The 23603-nt window shown below is 41.6% G+C and overlaps 2 protein-coding genes across 4 annotated transcripts in view; both read left to right on the forward strand.

Annotated features, from left to right (window-relative positions):
• LOC118368282 (placenta growth factor-like) overlaps positions 1-11082 on the forward strand; it is a 28390-nt gene extending 17308 nt beyond the window's left edge. The window contains exons 3-8 of the mRNA XM_035752266.1: positions 5330-5366; positions 8316-8512; positions 8654-8733; positions 8873-8902; positions 9015-9077; positions 9200-11082. Coding sequence (XP_035608159.1) covers positions 5330-5366; positions 8316-8512; positions 8654-8733; positions 8873-8902; positions 9015-9077; positions 9200-9221 — 429 coding nt within the window. The 3' untranslated portion in view covers positions 9222-11082. The remainder of the gene's footprint in view (positions 1-5329; positions 5367-8315; positions 8513-8653; positions 8734-8872; positions 8903-9014; positions 9078-9199) is intronic.
• Positions 11083-11363: 281 nt separating this feature from the next.
• Positions 11364-23495, forward strand: cipca (CLOCK-interacting pacemaker a). 3 transcript variants are annotated; one of them, XM_035752268.2, is made up of 4 exons: positions 11364-11578; positions 18000-18152; positions 18498-18643; positions 19602-23495. In XM_035752268.2, the coding sequence occupies exons 2-4, from the start codon at positions 18056-18058 to the stop codon at positions 20457-20459; spliced, it is 1101 nt and encodes a 366-aa protein (XP_035608161.1). In that variant the 5' UTR covers positions 11364-11578; positions 18000-18055; the 3' UTR covers positions 20460-23495. The 3 variants fall into 3 exon arrangements, with proteins under 3 accessions (XP_035608161.1, XP_035608162.1, XP_035608163.1); XM_035752269.2 differs by lacking the exon at positions 18000-18152; XM_035752270.2 differs by lacking the exon at positions 11364-11578 and having other exon boundaries at positions 18009-18312.
• The last annotated feature ends 108 nt before the right edge of the window (positions 23496-23603 follow it).

Here is a 23603-nt window from a genome sequence, read left to right on the forward strand (position 1 = left end):
TAGGAATTTGTTCTTAACTGACTTGCCTAGTTAAATAAAGGTAAGTCTGTAAAAAATGTTTCCAAATGTATATAAAATACAGAAATTTACATACAGTAGCAGTCAAATGTTTGGACACACTTACTCATTCAAGGGTTTTTCTTTATTTGTACTACTTTCTATATTGTAGAACAACAAACTATGAAATAACACATGTAGTAATCAAAAACGTGTTAAACATATTTGAGATTCTTCAAAGTAGCCACCCTTCCCTTGATGGCAGCTTTGCACAATCTTGGAATTCTCTCAACCAGCTTCATGAGGAATGCTTTTCTAACTTTCTTGAAGGAGTTCCCACATATGCTGAGCACTTGTTGGCTGCTTTTCCTTCACTCTGCGGTCCAACTCATCCCAAACCATCTCAATTGGGTTGAGGCTGGGTTATTCTGCAGGCCAGGTCATCTGATGCAGCACTCCTTCACTCTCCTTATTGGTCAAATAGCCCTTACACATCCTGGACATGTGTTTTGGGTAATTTTCCTGTTGAAAAACAAATGATAGTCCCACTATGTGCAAACCAAATCGGATGGTGTATCGCTGCAGAATGCTGTGGTAACCATGCTGGTTAAGTGTGCCTTGAATTCTAAATAAATCACAGTGTCACCAGCACAGCACCCCCACACCATCACACCTCCTCCCCCATGCTACTACTCCGCGTCTCACAGAGACAAAGCGATTGGAACCAAACATCTCAAAATTGGACTCATCAGACCAAAGGACAGATTTCTACCGGTCTAATGTCCATTGCTCTTGTTCCTTGGCCCAAAGCAAGTCTCTTCTTCTTATTGGTGTCATTTAGTAGTGATTTATTGCAGCAATTCAACCATGAAGGCCTGATTTACACAGTCTCCTCTGAACAGTTGATGTTGAGATGTGTCTGTTACTTGAACTCTGTGAAGCATTTATTTTGGCTGCAATTTGAGGCTGGTAAGTCTGATGAATGTATTCTCTGCAGCAGAGGTAACTCTCTGTCTTCCTTTCCTGTGGCGGTCCTCATGAGAGACAGTTTCATCATAGTGCTCTGTTTTTTTCGACTGCACTTGAAGAAACTTTGAAATATTTCACATTGATTGACCTTCATGTCTTAAAGTAATGATGGACTGTCATTTCCCTTTGCTTATTTGAGCTGTTCTTGCTTTAATATGGACTTGGTCTTTTACCAAATAGGACTATCTTCTGTATACTACCCCTACCTTGTCACAACACAACTGATTGGCTCAAACACATGAAGAAGGAAAGAAATTCCACAAATGAACTTTTAACAGGGCACACCAGCTAATTGAAATACATTGCAGGTGACTACCTCATGAAGCTGGTTGAGAGAATCCCAAGAGTGAGCAAAGCTGTCATCAAGGCAAAGGGTGGCTACTTTAAATAATCTCAAATATATTTTGATTTGTTTAAAACTTTTTGGGAAACTGCAGTACATGATTCCAAAATGGTGTTATTTCATAGTTTTGATGTCTTCACTATTATTCTACAATGTAGAAAATAATAAAATAAAGAAAAACTCTGGAATGAGTAGGTGTTTCCAAACTTTTGAATGGTACTGTGAGTATTCACACTCCTGAGTCAATACATGTTAGAATCACCTTTGTCAGCGATTACAGCTGTGAGTCTTTCTGGGTAAGTCTCGTAAGAGCTTTTCACACCTGGATTGTACAATATTTGCACATTATTATCTTAATATTCCTGTCAAGCTCTGTCAAGTTGGTTGTTGATCATTGCTAGACAGCCATTTAAGTCTTGCCATAGCTTTTCAAGCCGATTTAAGTCAAAACTGGCCACTCAGGAACATTCAATGTTGTCTTGGTATATTTGGCCTTGTGTTTTAAGTTATTGACCTGCTGAAAGGTGAATTTGTCTCCCAGTGTCTGTTGGAAAGCAGACTCAACCAGGTGTTCCTCTAGGACTTTGCCTGTGCTTAGCTCTATTCCTTTTCTTTTTATCCCCCAAAAACTCCCTAGTCTTTGCCGATGACAAACAATACCGAGTCAATGTGCGGGGGTACAGGTTAGTCGAGGTAATTGAGGTAATAAGTGCATGTACGTACAGTAGGGATAAAGTGACTATGCATAGATAATAAACAGCGAGTAGCAGCACTGTAAAAAGGGGTGGGCAATGCAAAAAGATGAATTATTATCTATGTTTTTTTATTTGACATTTTTGGGGGAAGCCTGGCTTCCCTTGGCATCCATGAATACACACCACTGCTGGGTGTTTTGATATACCATCCAAAGTGTAATTCATAACTTCACCATGCTCAAAGGAATATTCAATGTCTGCTTTTATTTTACTCATCTCAGCTAAGCCCTTCTTAGCAAGGCATTGGAAAACCTCCCAGGTCTTTGTGGTTGAATCTGTGTTTGAAATTTACTGCTCGACTGAGGGACCTTATAGATAATTGTATGTGTGGGGTAGAGCGATGAGGTAGTCATTCAAAAATCATGTTAAACACGATTATTGCATACAGAGTGAGTCCGTGCAACTTATTATGTGACTTGTTACTCCTGCACTTATTTAGGCTTTCCATACCAAAGGGTTGAATACTTATTGACTCAAGACATTTTTTATTCATTTGTAAAAATGTCAAAAACATAATTTCACTTTGACATTATTGTGTGTAGGCCAGCGTCCAAAAAATCTCTATGTAATCTATTTTAAATTCAGGCTGTAACACAAAACAATGCGGAAAAAGTCAAGGGGTGTGAATACTTTCTGAATGCACTTTATATAAAGACTTAGACAACTTTTTCTCAGAATGTCTTCCCATGAAATCAGAATGAACCAATATAAACACAACAACACAGGGAATGCAATTTAACTTTAATGTATTAGCTATTTAATATAAATGATCAGTCACAATCAATGTTCCCTCCAACTATTTTAGTCACTGAGCAAATTTCAGGTCTGCTGAGCGTAAACTTTATCGTTGTGAAAATTCTGTGTAACTTCTGGCTAGCGTTTACTGTCAACACTGAGGGTACTCACTTTAAGTTAGTTTTAACAGTGGTCATGTAGGTTACTGTGGCTATTTGATCATAATGTAGGCCTACCATAAAACATTTTTTGGTACTTTTTACCCCAATTGGTAGTTACAGTCTAGTCCCATCGCTGCAACTCTCCTACGGACTTGGGAGAGGCAAATGTCGAGAGCCATGCGTCCTCCGAAACACGACCGCACTGCTTACTTAAGACAAGGAGATGTTGTTGTGTTGTTTGATGCAAGAAACCACTTTACAAAATAAATTATTACAAATAATCAGACAGATTATGCTACCCTCTGCCTATTGGCTACTTAGCTTATTCACGCCTGTCTCAAAATACAACACTGCCTGTTTAAGACAAAAACAACAACAACAAATTGATAGTGTTAACTAAAGGGGGAAACTTAAGGTGAAAACTCTAGAAAGTTGAGTGAAGTTCAATCTTGTGCTTCTCTGCGAGCTCTGATATTTCTTCTGCAGTGGCAGTCCCAGGGGAACTGTGTGTCCACGCATCACACGCAGCTTAGATGGGAACATTAGTCACAATATAGAAATAAAAATAGAAACCCCCGGGTGCAGAATGCATTATTAAAACTTAGTCACTGAACCTGTTCGACATAGCAAGCGTGCAAGCTAACGTCGGCACGCGTTTGAGCTCAATGGAGGCACAAGGAATTATTCAGCAAATGAATGGGAAAACCCAATGTTACTCACAGTACCATAGCAAGCTCCCAGATCCAATAATTCCAAGACCGATGCCTGTCTTTAGTCCATTGTGGGAAATGCCCTGCATGCCATAGAAAAGATGTCAAAAGAAATCTGAATTTGTTACAGGAAATATTCACGGCCACCTTGTGAGGTTAGCATAGGGCCGAATGTAACAGGGCACGTAATGGGAACAGCAAACATGTAGCCTTTGATCACATGGAACTACATTGACAATTTGAATTGGCTGATCCTCAAACGAATGTTTGCAAGTATGGTTGAGGTGTTTCTAATATATGTTTTCTTTTGTATATATATATATTTTTCATGATATCTAATTGCGATTTTGTCTCGTCGCTGCAACTTCCCAACAGCCTCGGGAGAGGCAAAGGTTGAGTTATGTGTCCTCTGAAACATGACCTGCCTAACCTTCTTAACACCTTACCACTTAACCTGGAAGCCAGCCGCCCCAATGTGTCAGAGGAAACACCTTTTACCTGATGACTGAAGTCAGCCTGCAGGCCCGCCACAAGGAGTCACTCGGCCACAATGAGCCAAGTAAAGCCCCCCTCCCCCCCGGCCAAACCCTCCCCTAACCTGGATGACGCTGGGCCAATTATGTACCACCCTATGGGACTCCCGGTCACAGCTGGTTGTGACACAACCTGGGATCGAACCCTGGTCTGTAGAGACACCTCAAGAACCTCAGGAGGCCTCTAATAGATGGTTTTAACAGAGTATTAAACAGACATCCGATTTACTTCATCTGACTGTCCTTTGTCACTTTGCTCGTGTGCCGTTATTTTCCATTGTAGGCTATGGTAACTGTTGGACTAGCATTGTTACACACACACAGTAGTTGGATGGATATCCAGACAGTGTATCAAAATACTTGTCATCAGGTACTCATCACAGACAATCAGCCTGTGAAACTCAACACTGGTGTCGATGACAGAATGAGGAAGCAAGTTGTTCGTCGCCTGTCTGTCCAATGGTCCTGTTGGAGGACATTTGAACAAATAGAGGTTTCTCTTCCTGAGATCATGCGATGGAGTCACCCAGAGGTTTTGTGTTATTCCAGCCCAATGAGAAACGCATACTGTTTATCATTGGACGATGGGAAAAATCAAGACAGAGGGGGAAGCCGCCAACGGGAAAATAAATAGAGAGCTGAATCTTACACCACAGGAAACAGGTTTTGAACCTAAACAGTTGGGCACCGAGAGGAATGTGGTATATAAGAGACTCTGGATCTGGTGTTTGTCAAAGAGAGTTTTCCATTGAAAGAATCACACAAAAAACTGCTCCTTCTGCAAGATGTCTCCGTCTCCTTGCAATTCCAACCTTAACCACCAGAGGACATAGCTGTAAAGTCAGGCCAATACATTTGGCGTGTTACTTTATGACACACACTTTTCCAAGAACTATAACTGTCCAAGACACGCATATACTATCTGTAGCTTCTGGCAGTGCAGTAGATCTTCCAAGTCTCTATATACTGTCTGAGATGGCTGGAAAGCATTTTATTTGTCTGAAATAAATGATCCTGTCCAGGTGCTTTTTTAAAACGTTATGTTCTTGTCTATTTTATTTTGCAGAGTACTCCCTCACCCAGCGCAAACAACACAACTGGAGGTAAGAATCTTTTCTGCATTTTTACTGCACAAATGAGATAATGTTGATCATATATATTTCAAAGCAACATACATTTCCTGATTTATGTGTGAGGGTTCCGTAGACAGGAGTAGCTAGCCTACAGGTGATGCTGAATATCCATTTCTGTTTCACAGAAATTGTATTTCTGGGATACCAATACCACTGATGTCCTGCTCACTGTTGTACTGTATGGCAAAAGATAACTTTTTTTTCATGAGCATGGCCTTATTTCTATTACAGCATATTGGATGACTGTCATTCCCACTCCATTCTCCCAGTTTAATGTAACAACAATAGGGTTAAGCTACAAATTTTCCCTATACCCATCATGAAGTTTCTACTACCTAGCCTATGAATGAAAGTTTACAATGTAGGTGCACACAGGTCGAGAGAAAATGTTGAGGTGACAGACAGTGACACATGGACAGACAGTGACAAATTCAATACTGTCTTGCATCCAGCTGATTTAGGGTGTAATCATTAGTTCAACAGTTGCAAACAAGAGTTTCTATTGGACAAATTCAGGTATGTTTATCCCTGATTTGTTCCGTTTGCTTCCGTTTAAGATTTTTTTTTTAACAGAATCGGTGGAATGAATACACCCCTGATCACACATAAACACAGTTCACTTTCATAACAACCACGTTTGATTCCTTCTCACATATATGTGCTCTCCTCCTCTCACCTTTTCCCTTCGCTTATGGACTTCAATGCACAACACATCAGCTGTATTTGACCAGGTGAAAAAAAACTTTCCAAACCATATCATAATCGCTACACACAGCCTACATCATTGTCACCATATTAGCTAAAGTAACATCATAGTCAGCATAGCTAATATAACTCATGTGTTAGTAAACCTGCTACAATTATACCGTAACGCTACAGTGTACAGTCAGTAAGCAGTTTTACACAAACATCGGTGGGCCCCGGGGGCAATAAATTAGTATTAGAGTTCTAGTGTTGTTTTGGATAGTCATAGCCAGCTAGCTAACATAGCATCCCTCTGTTTGAGCGGGGTGTTTGAGTAGGCTAAACTAGCTAGCTGCATTTGCTAGCTATGAAAGTGAAAAAAATGATGAAATCTCTCTCTCTCTCTCTCTGTCTTGCTTCTCCTTAATTTTGGAATAAATTAATTTGTTCAAAACTGTTCAACTATTGTCTTTCTCTCTTTGAGTCAACTTCTCACCACATTTTATGCACTGCAGTGCTAGCTAGCTGTAGCTTAAGCTTTCAGTACTAGATTCATTCTCTGATCCTTTTGATTGGGTGAACAACATGTCAGTTCATGCTGGAAGAGCTCTGATAGGTTAGAGGACGTCCTCCGGAAGTTGTCATAATTACTGTTTAAGTCTATGAAAGGGTGTGAGAACCATGAACCTCCTAGGTTTTGTATTGAAGTCAATGTACCCAGAGGAGGGAAGCTAGCTGTCCATCTATGCAGCTTGTCTTGCTGACAGACAGACAGATTGGTGAAAGAGAGGCTGACACTCACTGTTTTTACAGTCTACATCCTCCTGCCGTAAACCATGGAGTGCTTTCCCTCCTCTTCCTCACATGTTGCCTAGCCATTTAGTACAGTGAGATATTTCCATGTTGAAATACACAAAGTACTACAACACTCTCTGTGGCTTGTTTTCTCTGAACACTTGAAATCAGAATTGATTAATCTATTAGCAGCTTAATTATAGATATGGTTGAAAGGCATTAATGAATGGTCCTTGATTGGGGTGGAGGATGTCAGGTTTGTTAATACGCTCTGAGGGTTGAGGTTTCAGGATTGAAGGGGTAAGTGAGGACAAGCAGCTAGGGATTACAGGGCTGCTGAAGGAGGTACTGGGGACACCCTTAAACCCCTTTGACACACTTCCTCTCACATCCTCTCTCCCCACTATATTGTAAATCACTGCAACAACAGTGAAAAAGAAAAGGAATGTGTGACTTAATGTAATGTGCACCTATAACCTGTGAGACAACATATCCTTCACCCCTCCCTGGTCTGGCCTGGCTCCCCCTGACCTGTCTGCTTTTATAAACAGCTGTTCTGGTGCCGGGCTCCATGCGGTGACCCCAGGGTCAGCCAGATCCCAGAGGTGCCTGGGGGGGCAGCTCAGCTCAGCTCTGCTCCCGGGCAGGTTCTGTTCATGGAAAACAATTTCCAGTGTTTGTTTTCTCTTTCCTCTCTGTTTGTTCGGGCAGAGTTGGTCCTTGTTTTTCTTTACTGACAATGTTATGGGGACACTTTCACACATATGCTCCCACAGGAAAGCTCGTATTACACAACATTTTTTCTTAAAAATGAAAACCAGGATAGACACCAAGCATTTCACAGTGTTTCTTTTTATGTTTCAGCATCTACACTTGATGAGTGTCCTAAATCTTTTTGAAACAATCTGCAGATGGCTCTATTTTTTGCCCTAGTGGTTGTGATAACATAGACAGTGAGTACAGTACATTATGGAGAAAAAACAGTAAGGCAGACTGGGAAATATTAAGAAAGGATTTTGTGCCATCTCAGAATTAAGCTGAAAGACAACACACACACACACACAAACCTCAGCCGGTTGGTGTAAAACTCTGCTTGTTGAATTGCACAGTGTGACAGATGATATGAGACTAGGCTAATGAGGCACACTGTAATTGTGCAAGTGTGCGTCTCTATCAGCTGAAGTGTTGAAACGGGTAATCCCCTCTACGTGCAGGTTCAGCACCAGCCATCACACCAGCCATCTCTCCTCCAGTCCAGATCCATCAGGCTGGGGAGCTGCCAGGAGGCATGGGTGGATGTGATTGGGGCATCCAGGGAACTGTACAATGGCTTTATGAGGCTATATGTCCTGTGATGGACAGCTGTCTCACTCCCTCTCCTCTCCTCTCCTCTCCTCTCCTCTCCTCTCCTCTCCTCTCCTCTCCTCTCCTCTCCTCCAGTACTAATGTTCCAGGATGTGTGGGGCCGTAGTTTCTGCCGGACTATAGAGAAGCTGGTGGAGGTGGTCCAAGAGTACCCTGGGGAGGTGGAGCACATCTACAGCCCCTCCTGTGTGCCCCTGGTGCGCTGCGCTGGTTGCTGTGGCGATGAGAACCTGGAGTGTCATCCTACTCGGACCTCTAATGTCACCATGCAGGTAATAGGACACATCCCTTCTGAGGATGGATGCCATGTTGTGAGGTCGTCAGTGTATTTGATATTTGTATGCCAAGGCAAGGAAAAATGCTTTTTTCTACTTTTCCCCCTGCAACTTGTTCAACAACGTGTTCATTGTCAGCTGTTGAAAATCAAGCCAGCGGAGCAGGGTCAAGAATACGTTGAGATGACTTTTGTGGAGCACCAGACATGTGAATGTAGGTAAGAGAAAAAATGACTTCCTGTTTTGGTAGTATGTGTTTGGTCACTGTAAACCAGCTTCATTGTAATATGATATTATGTCAAATGATATGACTGATGTTTATATAATTAATCAGTGGTGTTCATATTTAATTCCTAGAATCAGGAAGGCTGTGGTGAAAAGTGAAAGGTGAGCCTGTCAATTGCCATAATGCACATTGTAAAGTTAGAGAGTGGGACAGAAATGTTGCTTTCTCTATAATACTTGATAGTTGAGCTCATATCGCTGATAATTTCTGCAGAAGGAGACAGAGAGGGAGAGGAAAGAAAAGAAAGGAGAGACAGAGAGTGAAAGATTGTGACAGGTGAGTAATGACGTCTGGAAAATTGAGCAAAACATTTGTCCATCGACCATACATTACATCTTTCTATGTGAAGTAAAAATGCCCCACATATTAATGTATCATCTATCTCGTTTGTGTCCAAGGTGTCAGCCACCTCGCAGATAACTGCAGTAGCAGCCCTACACCTGTTGCAACCGGCATCTCTATTTATTCCCTGCCCAGCTAACAGTATCAAGAGTCTTCAAAACAAACACATCAATACTGTGTGTCTCCATGCACCTAGAGACTTAAGCAGCTGGGTTGTTATGGTGACAGGCCCTCTTGCTGTAGGGGAGTGTTTCTAACTTAGGTTCCACAGGAAGCACATGTTGCTTGGTGAAAAAAATACCTTGGTGACAACTGACCTGAGAGACATTTTTGTGAAGCAGTGCAATTGAAGACCAAACATTTAAAGGTTTTAAAGTTAAAATCATGATGGATGTTTTGCATAATTACATGATTATTATTGTTTAGTGTTGTTTATTTTATTGCTGTGGTTGTTTTAGCTGCTTATCCCATTTAACATGAATAGGCCTATTTATGAATAAATGTTCCATTCATGAACTTTCTATGTTGTTTCATTAAATCTTTAGGACTAACCGACTAACCAAATACTTGGGGTCCTCTCATGGCAAGTAGGTTCATTAGTAGACTAGCAACTCCTTTCCCAAACGCAATAAGTTATATTTAACTTTTTGTGTTGTGATATAAAACATTGCACTGTCATACATGGACTATGGACTAGTACAGTCAGTGAGTTTTTCAGCCTTATGTGGAGTCTGGGCGTACTAAGTGCTCAGGAGCCCCTGCAGCAGCAACAGGACTATACTAGTAGAATATCACCCTCCAGTGGTTACCAATGGCATTTTCAGAGTCATTTTTAAAAAAGAGATTTGTTTAGGATGAGGTATAGAATTATATTATTGATATAATAGGTACAGTTATGTCCATCATAATTTTTTTCATAGGACAAGGTGTTGGTGTACTTTTATTTAATTAAATAGAAAATATCATAAAATAACCACAAAATCAATATACATGTAGGCTATGCAATATACTGTAACATACACATTGTATTTTTCATCTTAATGTTTTAAAAAAATCAGACAACAAGTCACTGTCCATGTAACATAATAGTCAATAACTCCAAAGCAAGTTGACCTACAAGTAGTCCTTACAAGTAGACCTACACTGCAAGTAGACCTATACCCCAGTATCAATTTAAGGAGCTGCATTAGAAAGAGCTGAGTTAAACCAACTTAAGCTATGAACAATCATGGAACTTGAACTGACTGGTTGCTGTGAAATGGCTAATTGGACCATATAAATTCTGTTAACATTTTAACTTGGTGATCAAGACCCTCAGACTAGGTGTGTTCCTTGTTTCTCTATTTCATTTATAGGCCTATAACTTCTGCTGTCATTTCTTTCATGACTTACGGTGTTATTGTGTTTTTTCCAGACTACTTTGTGTTTCTGATTATTTCACAGCTGAACCAAATATTCAAATGAGTTGCTGCTCTTAGAGTTTCAATGTTCTCTATTCCCCTCTGTCATCCACTCACCTCAAGTCATTTTACAATCTACACACTAATCGAGCACACTATCACATTGCCCTCCACCTGTGGTGGGTCTGTTTTTAACATGACTTTCATATTGGCATTTTTGTGTATTATCTGTTGAATAAAGCAGTGGGTTGATGTACAGAACCATGAATTACATTTCACACTTAAGAGTAGAGAATTGTTTTATCATTTGTGCTTGTTGTGTATTTATTAGACAGTGTCCTTTAATATGACTAAGAACAAATTTGTTCTGGAGAAGTGTATGCCTATTTTATCTTTAAAAAAAATAGAATCTGTGATGTTGTAATCAAATATGATATAGAATATGCCCATCTGAGTGAGTATTATATATTGTAAATAGATATAGATATATTATATCTGTGAAGAGTGTGCAACAGTTAATAAAGAAATATATCATTGTCCTATGTGGCTCAAATATCATACTTTTTGTGAGAAACCATTTGTTGAGAGGGTGCTGTGTGTACGTGCGTGTGAGTGAGAAAGATATATGTTGATAACAGCTCAATCTGTTTTGGATTATACCTAACAGTATACAGGATAATAATGGCACAGACAGTTCCATATTATATTACACATCGCACATATGATGTTAATGTTGGTTCTGATCAAGCCATATCACGTGGGTCACGTTTGCTAAATACATCGCTCTGGTCGCAATGCCAATGTTGTACACCAATAGGAACGCTTGAAAAAAATAGAGGGAGTGACGTCTCCACAGTTTCCTTAGCAACGCCTGCTGCCCAGTTATACGGCAAAGGCTAGAGTGTTGAATCCGTTTTAAATGTAAAAGTTTTGGTCTTTCATCGAAGCGAAAGCAATGCGAACTATTTTAGTTTAATAGTTGTGAATGTGAACACGTCTACGTTGTCGAATTTTCAAGAGGACTCAACACTTAAAGTAGGTACAAAACGATATATTTGATTTTGTGATCTCGTGATTGCATTGTTGGCAGTGCTCCGCCACTTTCAAAGTCCGATGTAGCCTACACAGCACCGTGTTTTGACTGAGCAGAGCCGGACAACAACAATCTCGGTTCAACCAGTCCAGACATGGCGGGCGAAAGGGCGCAGCGTAAACGACAAGCTAGCAAACACAGCTGGCTAATGCAGTTAGCTGTGTAGCTAACTTTAGAGATTGATATCCACCTCATTTTCGAACGCTTTTAAAAAAACGGAAGCCAAACGGGGAAACTATGGATACAACTTCCCCCTGCGCTCGCGCTCTTCATGTGCGTGCCACTAGAAATCCCCGAATTAGCTTGTGTCTGTTAGCCGTACAGAGGAAGCAGAGGGACAAACTATTTTTATAGACGGACAGCTATTCCGAGACAGCTCCATAACACCATGGCTGTAGTAAATTCTAAGGGGACCTCAGGTTACGAAAAGAAAGTACGGGAACTGTAAAAATATCTGAACACTATGAGGTGGATATGAACACATATGGAACACATGTGGATATGATCTCGCTCTCTTCTCTCACTCATGTCTTTCTCACTATTTTTTTCTCCCTCTATTGTCGAGAACTGTTCTATAATTTAATATGTTTATTGTTTGTCTATGTATTTGTTTACATGTTTATATATGTTTACAACAAGCAAAGGGAAGATATCAGAATAGGGGCATTGGGGAATAATAACATATTGTACGGGATATATTGGTGAACATATCAGAATCGGCCGATATTAGCTAAAAATGCCAATCAGCCGATTTCTAGTTGTCAAACTAGGCCGATGTTAGAAATCAATGTCAAAGCTACTATGTATATCTTATATAAAGTAGGTACATGACATAATGACGCCACATTCCTAACCTAGCCCACACAATGTCTGTTGTGTGGATCGAGCAGTCAACATTTCGAGGAGTCATTTACATTTAAGTCATTTAGCAGACGCTCTTATCCAGAGCAACTTACAATTTGAAAGAGTAAGAACATTTCAGCGAGACAACTCAAAGGCAAAATCCATTAAAGCCAAGATAATGGAATTCATTGCCCTTGACAATCAACCGTTCTCTATCGTTGGGGATGTTTGCTTTCGTCACTGGTACACACTACCAAGTGTGCTATTGTTCAGATGTTGCCCTACCAGAGTTGCACAGTAATAGCGTCACTGCTATTATCTTCACGACATACTATGGAACGCCATTTGGGTCTTTGCGTGTCAAAAAAGATAGTGTCACTGTCAAAGCTGTACAAAAAAACAAACACAGACCACGAACAATGTGTTTACAATACTGTGTTCATAATAAAGCATAATTTGTTCAATCGCAACTACTAGGGCAGCTAGCTTTAGCTTGGGACCTAGCTAGCACCAATACAACCAGCCTGAAAATAATAACCAGTAGGAACTGCAGTCATTTTCACTATTCTTAGCAATGATTAGGAATCCTTGTAAGTAAGTATTAGCTAGGTTGCCACTTGTTGTTCGCCTATTAAAATTGAACTTCAGTTCATGAAAGTAAATAGCTAACCAGCTAATTAACCCTGTTGCCCAAAGATAGCTTCATCTGGCTAGGGAGGCTCAACTGAATGGGGTTATGAGTTGTGAAGCTAGCCATAATAAGGATTACGCACAATAGTGGAATTTGCAGTTTGCCTTCAAAATAAAAGTATGTCATTGACAGTGATGCAAATGAATACAAATAGTAGAATTATGCCGTACTTTTATTTTGAAAGATAACCGCAAAGTCCACTATTGTGGCTAATCTTTGTGGCTAGCTTCACATAGATGGGTCCAAGCACCATTAATCAAATAAGAACTCTCTTATAAATTAGGGTTATTTTAGATGACGACACCTTGGCTAGCTAACTATATAGCTCCTGAAACAGATTATCTTGTGTTATTTGACATGTGAAATAGTGTTATTTGACATGTCAAATGAACAACGAAAAAGCACAGCAGGTAAATGAAAGAAATAGGTTTGATTATGTTTTACTGGTAATGGGGACATATGTAAATGCCAACAAAATAACTTTTTGGTGTGTGTGTGTCCTTTATTTAACGAGGAAGTCAGTTAAGAACAAGGTTTTATTTACAATGATGGTCCGGACGGTGCTGGGCCAATTGTGCGTCGCCCTATGGGACTCCCAATCACGTCCGGATGTGATACAGCCAGGATTCGAACCAGGGACATTGGTGACGCAACTTGCACTGGGATGCAGTGCCTTAGACTGCTGCGTCCTTGAGTGTGTGTTAACTATTTAACTGTACTATAATTTTTTTTACATTTTTTTATTTCACCTTTATTTAACCAGGTAGGCTAGTTGAGAACAAGTTCTCATTTGCAACTGCGACCTGGCCAAGATAAAGCATAGCAGTGTGAACAGACAACACAGAGTTACACATGGAGTAAACAATTAACAAGTCAATAACACAGTAGAAAAAAAAGGGGAGTCTATATACAATGTGTGCAAAAGGCATGAGGAGGTAGGGGAATAATTACAATATTGCAGATTAACACTGGAGGTGGAGGTGGAGATATTGGTGTGCAAAAGAGCAGAAAAGTAAATAAATAAAAACTGTGGGGATGAGGTAGGTGAAAATGGGTGGGCTATTTACCAATAGATTATGTACAGCTGCAGCGATCGGTTAGCTGCTCAGATAGCTGATGTTTGAAGTTGGTGAGGGAGATAAAAGTATCCAACTTCAGCGATTTTTGCAATTCGTTCCAGTCACAGGCAGCAGAGTACTGGAACGAAAGGCGGCCGAATGAGGTGTTGGCTTTAGGGATGATCAGTGAGATACACCTGCTGGAGCGCGTGCTACGGATGGGTGTTGCCATCATGACCAGTGAACTGAGATAAGGCGGAGCTTTACCTAGCATGGCCTAGTAGATGACCTGGAGCCAGTGGGTCTGGCGACGAATATGTAGCGAGGGCCAGCCGACTAGAGCATACAAGTCGCAGTGGTGGGTAGTATAAGGTGCTTTAGTGACAAAACGGATGGCACTGTGATAAACTGCATCCAGTTTGCTGAGAAGAGTGTTGGAAGCGATTTTGTAGATGACATCGCCGAAGTCGAGGATCGGTAGGATAGTCAGTTTTACTAGGGTAAGCTTGGCAGCGTGAGTGAAGGAGGCTTTGTTGCGGAATAGAAAGCCGACTCTTGATTTGATTTTCGTTTGGAGATGTTTGATATGGGTCTGGAAGGAGAGTTTGCAGTCTAGCCAGACACCTAGGTACTTATAGGTGTCAACATATTCAAGGTCGGAACCATCCAGTGTGGTGATGCTAGTCGGGCATGCGGGTGCAGGCAGCAATCGGTTGAAAAGCATGCATTTGGTTTTACTAGCGTTTAAGAGCAGTTGGAGGCCACGGAAGGAGTGTTGTATGGCATTGAAGCTCGTTTGGAGGTTAGATAGCACAGTGTCCAATGACGGGCCGAAAGTATATAGAATGGTGTCGTCTGCGTAGAGGTGGATCAGGGAATCGCCCGCAGCAAGACCAACATCATTGATATATACAGAGAAAAGAGTCGGCCCGAGAATTGAACCCTGTGGCACCCCCATAGAGACTGCCAGAGGACCGGACAGCATGCCCTCCGATTTGACACACTGAACTCTGTCTGCAAAGTAATTGGTGAACCAGGCAAGGCAGTCATCCGAAAAACCGAGGCTACTGAGTCTGCCGATAAGAATCTGGTGATTGACAGAGTCGAAAGCCTTGGCAAGGTCGATGAAGACGGCTGCACAGTACTGTCTTTTATCGATGGCGGTTATGATGTCGTTTAGTACCTTGAGTGTGGCTGAGGTGCACCCGTGACCGGCTCGGAAACCAGATTGCATAGCGGAGAAGGTACGGTGGGATTCGAGATGGTCAGTGACCTGTTTGTTGACTTGGCTTTCGAAGACCTTAGATAGGCAGGGCAGAATGGATATAGGTCTGTAACAGTTTGGGTCCAGGGTGTCTCCCCCTTGAAGAGGGGGATGACTGCAGCAGCTTTCCAATCCTTGGGGATCTCAGACGATATGAAAGAGAGGTTGAACAGGCTGGTAATAGGGTTTGCGACAATGGCGGCGGATAGTTTCAGAAATAGAGGGTCCAGATTGTCAAGCCCAGCTGATTTATACGGGTCCAGGTTTTGCAGCTCTTTCAGAACATCTGTTATCTGGATTTGGGTAAAGGAGAACCTGGAGAGGCTTGGGCGAGGAGCTGCGGGGGGGCCGGAGCTGTTGGCCGAGGTAGGAGTGGCCAGGCGGAAGGCATGGCCAGCCGTTGAGAAATGCTTGTTGAAGTTTTCGATAATCATGGATTTGTCGGTGGTGACCGTGTTCCCTAGCTTCAGTGCAGTGGGCAGCTGGGAGGAGGTGCTCTTGTTCTCCATGGACTTCACAGTGTCCCAGAACTTTTGGAGTTGGAGCTACAGGATGCAAACTTCTGCCTGAAGAAGCTGGCCTTAGCTTTCCTGACTGACTGTGTGTATTGGTTCCTGACTTCCCTGAACAGTTGCATATCGCGGGACTGTTCGATGCTATTGCAGTCCGCCACAGGATGTTTTTGTGCTGGTCGAGGGCAGTCAGGTCTGGAGTGAACCAAGGGCTGTATCTGTTCTTAGTTCTGCATTTTTTGAACGGAGCATGCTTATCTAAAATGGTGAGGAAGTTACTCTTAAAGAATGACCAGGCATCCTCAACTGACGGGATGAGGTCAATGTCCTTCCAGGATACCCGGGCCAGGTCGATTAGAAAGGCCTGCTCACAGAAGTGTTTTAGGGAACGTTTGACAGTGATGAGGGGTGGTCGTTTGACTGCGGCACCGTAGCGGATACAGGCAATGAGGCAGTGGTCGCTGAGATCCTGGTTGAAGACAGCGGAGGTGTATTTGGAGGGCCAGTTGGTCAGGATGACGTCTATGAGGGTTTTTTTTTTATTCTAGGCCTAATAGCCTATTCAGGGAAAGAAGCAGGCTTGTTCTTGCTAATTTTTCAATGTAAAACAGGCCTACAGCATAGAAAATGCATGTTGGGGTTAAGTTTTAGGAGAGAAAGTGCATTGGTGTGATCACTTTTAGCCTGTTATGATAACATTGTTGTACTGATGCATTGCAAATAGTTGCACAGGACATACAGAGAGATGAGCTCAGTGAAAAAGAAGGCCGAAAGGAATTGACAACCATTAGAAACATGGAAATCGGGCCTCCCGAGTGGCGCAGTGGTCTAAGGCATTGCACCAGGTTCGATCCCGGGCTGTGTCGCAACCCGCCGCGACTAGGAGACCCATGAGACGGCGCACAATTGGTCCGGGTTAGGGGAGGGTTTGGTTGGCTGGGATGTCCTTGTCCCATCGCGCTCTAGCAACTCCTTGTGGCGGCCGGACGCATGCACGCTGACTTCAGGTCGCCAGCTGTACTGTGTTTCCTCTGACACATTGGTACGGCTGGCTTCGGGGTTAAGCGAGCAGTGTGTCAAGAAGCAGTACGGCTTGTCGGGTCGTGTTTCAGAGGGCGGATGGCTCTCAACCTTTGCCTCTCCCCAGTTCGTACAAAATTGGGGAGAAAAAAGGATAAGTACAAAACAAGAATAATGGAAACATTGAAATCACTTACAAACCACTTGAGCAATGAGACAATGACATGTTGTATAAGACGTGCAGGCTAAACTGCATTTGTTGTTGAATTGATCAATTTATATACGAGTTAGGCCTAATATTATTTTTCGTTAGGCCTACATGTACATGGAAGTATTACTTGCAGTTGTCACTATGACAATGATCACACCCTGAAAGCACTGAATGGTCTGAACCAGTATATGCGTTAGAGACCTCATGAATGGTCTGTTTTGCCACTTTATTAATAGGCAGCAAGCAGTGGCATGGCTTGATCAGTTGATTGACAGGTGTAGGACTGTAAAACAAACTTTCCTCTAGTGTGGATGCCCACCTTTGTTTTTAGAGTTAATAGCCAATAGTGTATCATTATAGTTAGTGAATTTGAATTAAATTAATATCAAATGACACTTGTGTACTTTACTTTTATACTCTATAAATGTACTCCTTTAAATCACTGGCGTGCTGCAGTAGAGCGGAAGGAAGTCTAATGCATCACTTCCGTTGTTTGGCTTTGCCCATAGCAACGTTTGAAAATGAGGTGGATCGCTAGTAAGCTGTTATTGGCTTGCTCTCTTGACAGTACGCAAGCGTGATTATTGTGGCTAACTGTTTGTTGTTTGTTACTGTCTGCTAACTTTAGCTAGATTGCTTGCCTAGTGAATTTTACTCCATATGCGGATAGGTTGAAACTGTGATTAAATGTTTCATGTGATGTGTAGCCTTACTACACTGTGATTATCGGCTCTAACTATAACTTTTTTTATTTCTATGATTAGGACGATTCAACCCCATTGTAGATGGTTTGGTTTGAGAGGTCCAAGGAAGAGCAAAGATGAGCAAACCACAGAGCCACAGGAGGCCCACATCCACTATGATGTACCACTTGAGAGCATCTAAGCCAGAGTCTGAGAGGGACTCCGGTTTCTCAGGTGTTACAAACACACGAATGTACACCCTGCCTCTCTATCAACTCTAATCCAGAAATCTAGGCCACCACCATTTCCTCAGCGAAATTGTTGTTTTGAGCACCAGGAGTGGTGACCTATTTTTTTTTTTTTTGTTGCTGTGGGTTCACTCAGCTATGACTAGGTCAGGGCATGATTCCCATGGAATCTTTACTGTGGCTGTGGAGTTATTACCTCAAGCTGTTATCTCTCTGTTACCCTTGCAAATATTTCCAAAATTGCTCTTCAAGATCTTGGCACAGAAAGAAAACAAAGGCGGTGGTGTTTCTATTAACTTTTTGTTTTGTTTTGTTTTTTTCTCCTTTCCAGATGCCAGCTCTGGGTACCAGAATGTGATGGACCAAACTGACTCGGAGGACATGGTGAGGGCCCCAGGTCCCCAGGTGGCTGTAGCCGGAGGATCCTACCCTGGCCTCTCCCCCATGATCATCATGAACAACATAGTCCTGAATCTGGTACTGTAGACTAAACTGTGCCTTGTTTGTGACCTATGTGCTATTATGCTCTGTTCAGCTTGTAGTTCAGTTGTACTGTGGTTGGGTTTATTAGCTTCAATATTCCAGGGCTCTACAGTGACTTTTTTTTACAAGGAGCACATGTCCTCCTAAGTGGAAAAAAATGAAGCACAATGAAAAATATTTTAGTTACTAAAGCGGCAATCCGCATTTGAAACTATAACAAAGCATTTTCCCCACCAGTGTTTTGGTAAAAGGTTGAGGGATGGGGCTGGAGGAATGTAACCACCCTCAAAATCATAGAAAGAGCTATGGATGCAAGGACTGACCATGCATTATATCGCAATTATAGTTTTAACCATTTAACCACACCAGATACTTTTACTTTGTTTACAAACATTGGAAAACATGTTTTATATTTTGGCTTCTAATGGGGTAAGACGGTTGAACTTAGCTAATGGGGCATTAATAAGTTATGCTCTTCAAGAATCAATGGGTTTATAGCATTAATATATGTCCAAAAATGGATGTAATAAGTGCAGATTGGTGCTTTAATTATAAGACTTGCCATAAATTACAACATAGTGTTAGGAGCACCAGAAAATGTGATTTTTAAGATTGAGATAATATCCTACATTTGGCCTATATCTCCTGAAGAAGTGCTCCCTTGTCTTTTCTGTCTGTGCCACGACATGTTTGCATACTACTGAGGCTGAGGGACAGCGAAGAAATCATTACAACAATTATTACCTTTGATATTTTTATTTATCTAGGTTGCTCCCAGATAAAAAAAAATCCAGCACAGCAAAATATTTAGGAGCAAATGCCCTTAAATGGTATCACTGTAGAGCCCTACATTCCTTTAACACAGGGAACAATTACAGTACTGCATTCTTCTTTGTCAATTACTATCTTTTTGTATGATCTAATGAGTGAGATGGTATTATGATGCCCCCAGCCAAGCCCAATGTCTCCAGTAGTAAAGCCCTGGGGCTTCCCTTCCTCCCTGGAGATTCTCCCCCAGTCCCAGGTGGTCCTCCTCCATCCCATGGTCCCCAACGGCAGCAACAACATCAGTAACAACATCTCTCCAAAGCGTTCCTCAGACAAGCACCGGGACTCAAAGAATAACTACCTGCCCATACTGAAATCTTATCCCAAAATCGCCCCTCACCCTGGGGAGAGCTCTTCCAGGAGGCAGGGGGCCTCTTCGGCTGAGAGGGGAAGTTCAACGCCTGGGTATCACGGGAGGCGTAACCGGTGGTATCGTCACCATGGCGACAAACTCTACAGCTCCCATAGCCCCCAGCCAAGGCCTCTGACACCCCTCCAAACAGTGGCCACCTTAGAGGTTGTTGACAAACAAACACAGCTGGCCAGCTCTCAGAAGCTGCCAATACCTGAGTTCCTAGGCATGCCTCACTCCCTGGGCACTGAGGCCACTGCTGTAGTCTCCAATAAATGTGCACCTGTGTCGGAGGCGAGCAGTTGCCAAGGCGACAACGACCGCTGTCAAGACGGCCTGTCCACAGACAACAACAAAGGTAAACGCTTCAGCAACACCTACAACATCCTCAGCAACTCTGGCCTGCTGGGCATAACGCTACGCATCAAGGAGCTGATCAGGCAGAACCGGCGCACCCAGGGCCATTTGAAGCAGCTGCAGGAGCAGACAGATCTGTTTGTGGAGGCCCTGGGCAGTGGTGACCCCCTGGTCTGGACTAGGCTCCAGCTGACCCTGCAGCTAGACACAGACCCTGCCAGAGCTGAGGAGGGGCAGTGTCAGGCCATGGATCCACAAGTTATCCTGGCATAAGACACTAGCAGAAGGAGGTGCATGGATCATAAGCACACCTGCTGTAAACCAGTACAAATGGAGAAATGTGCTTAACCCTTGAACCCTTGCCTATAATCCATGTTCTGTTTAAATAGCAAGTACTGCTTGCAATAGGGCTATGGCTTCTAGATTAATACATCTATCAATACATGCAGGGAATAGATACGGATAAAATAATACAATGAATTAATCCGTACCTGGCCAGAACAGTAACTGCTTTATTATGGGGGAAACATCACTTTATGACAACGATAATCATTTTTGGGACCAAATTGTAAAGATGATTTAAGTACACCAGTCATTAGAGTTTTGTGTACATTTAAAAATTGCTTTAAAAACTTTAACCAATAAGGGGAGATTAGGAACAGCTCTAAAAATATTTCATAGTTGATCGTATTTAGTCAGAGAATATTTTAGCTAGCCTAGCAATATGTCCTCTTCAGTATTTGTCAGTACTAGACTAGCGCAGCGCTCAACTGTATATTACTGATTGTGATTCTTTAGAGGGCTGTACATAAAGCTTTTGTATTATTATGATGTCTTTTTTTAGGTATGTACCTAGTATGTATCTAGTGAAATATGGCCTTGTCCTTGATGTTGCTATTTCTTTTAAACCTGCCTTTGAATTAGGACAACATCAATAACTGAATAGAGTACAGTTAAACACCATAGTTACAATGCGTCTTTTATTAATGAAAGACCAAAAAATGAATGCCTGTTAAATGCAGAAAATTATAGCTACTGAAGTGACGGCACCCATTCTTATGTATGTTATTGAAATACTGTCTTGCATTATACACTGAACAAAAATATAAACGCAACATGTAAAGTGTTGGTCCCATGTTTCATGAGCTGAAATAAAAGATCTCAGAAAGGTTCCATACGCAAAAAAGCTTCTTTCTCTCAAAAAAAAGATGTCCAGCCCTGTTAATGAACATTTCTCCTTTGCCAAGATAATCCATCCACCTGACAGGTGTGGCATATCAAGAATCTGATTAAACAGCATGATCATTACACAGGTGCAACATGTGCTGGGGACAATAAGGCCACTCTATAATGTGCAGTTGCCACAGATGTCTCAAGACATTTGAGGGAGTGTGCAATTGGCATGCAGACTGCAAGAATGTCTACCTGAGCTTTTGCCATAGAATTTAATGTTAATTTCTCTACCATAAGCCACCTCCAACATTGTTTTATAGAATTTGGCAGTACATCAAATCGGCCTCACAATGCAGACGACGTGTATGGTGTTGTGTGGGCAAGCGCTTTGCTGACGTCAACGTTGTGATCAGAGTGCACCATGGTGGCGGTTGGGTTATGGTATGGGCAGGCATAAGCTATGGACAACAAACACAATTGCATTTTATCGATGGCAATTTGAATGCACAAAGATACGTGACGAGTTCCCGAGGTCCAATGTCGTGCCATTTATCCTCCGCCATCACCTCATGTTTCAGCATGATAATGCACGGCCCCATTTCACAAGCATCTGTCAACAATTCCTGGAAGCTGAAAATGTCCCAGTTCTTCCATGGCCTGCATTCTCACCAGACATGTCACCCATTGAGCATGTTTGGTATGCTCTGGGTCAACGTGTTTGACAATGTGTTCCAGTTCCTGCCAATATCCAGAAACTTTGCACAGCCATTGAAGAGGAGTGGGACAACATTCCACAGGCCACAGTCAAGAGCCTGATCAACTCTATGCGAAGGTGTGTCGACATGCATGAGGCAAATGGTGGTCACACCAGATACTGACTGGTTTTCTGATCCACGCCCCTACCATTTTTTTAAGGTATCTGACCAACAGATGTATATCTGTTTTCCCAGTCATGTGAAATCCATAGATTAAGGCCTAAATAATTAATTTAAGTTGACTGATTTCCTTATATGAACTGTAACTATTAACAATTCATATAATTTACGTTGTTGCGTTATTTTTGTTCAGTATAGGTTGTACTACATATTACATCATAATATTTAATTCAATATTTGAGTTGAGGAAAAACCCCAGTGGTTGCAGGCTAAAAACAATGTTTTTTATTCAGATCTGAGGAGTCCGATGGCTGATGAAAAGTAGCATTGTGTTGATTGTTATCTCTCTCTAACTCGAACTAGTCCTTCACATGCTGTATTGTACATAACACAGAAAGAACTGTTGAAAATGTTTTATATTTGAAGTTATTACTAGTCAGCTCATTTGCAATTTACTAGAATCCCACTCTTTGTGCTAAAGTGTCTTCAGCTGAAGCCGTTCTTGTTTTAAAGGACTTTACTGGAACGTTCATGTAGGGGGAGTGGTAAAAATAGCTTGGAAGTGATCATATTTATATATTTAAATGCTATTAGGAATGAATACTTATTCAAAGATTTTGTATTTTAAATGTGTTTCCTAAACGCAAGTTACATCATTTCATTTGAGTTTTTCTTTGTGTTTTGGCCAATTATTTGATTGTGCCTATAAAATGCTCTTTGTTCTTCAACTTTAACAAGAGAAAGTACTGCCAAATGTCAGTCATACATGTGTATGTCCCGGGACTGACAAAATACTGAAATGTAGGCCTAATGCTCTTCTGGTTTTGTCCAGTGTGATTAGAATATTAGTTACAGTAGGTGCTCAGTATTTTCTTGACTGTACATCTATTTACTAGAATGTAGCATTTGGTAATAGACTTACAACTGTTGTAGGTACTGATAATTCATTTATAAATGTTACAATGGCTCTCAAAGGTTTAGGTAAGCTAGCCTTCTCAAACTAATGGCTCTCTAGTAATACAGTAACTAGCTTTGTGTTGTGTGTTCTTAGTGATTTGGAGGTATTGATATGTTATCAAAATTGGTATGGCAAAATACTGCGATCATCAGTACAAAGTAAAGTACAGGAAAATTCTAGCTTTGGAGAATAACACAAAGACCATTTTAACCATCATTTACTGAAGTGCACTTTTTTGTACTTTTTTAAAGAAATATTGTTTGCATTGACATGGTTGCTTAATAAACAGTGGTTTTGAAATGATTTTACTCTGTTGTTGGTGTTTTTGAGTGGACTCCATCTGAGCCAGAAAAGACCACTGCCATATTGAACTGTTTTATTGGTAATATAACAGGAATAGACTAAATAGTT

This window comes from Oncorhynchus keta, chromosome 35, assembly GCF_023373465.1.
Source record: "Oncorhynchus keta strain PuntledgeMale-10-30-2019 chromosome 35, Oket_V2, whole genome shotgun sequence".
In the NCBI taxonomy this organism is placed as follows: Eukaryota; Metazoa; Chordata; class Actinopteri; order Salmoniformes; family Salmonidae; genus Oncorhynchus; species Oncorhynchus keta.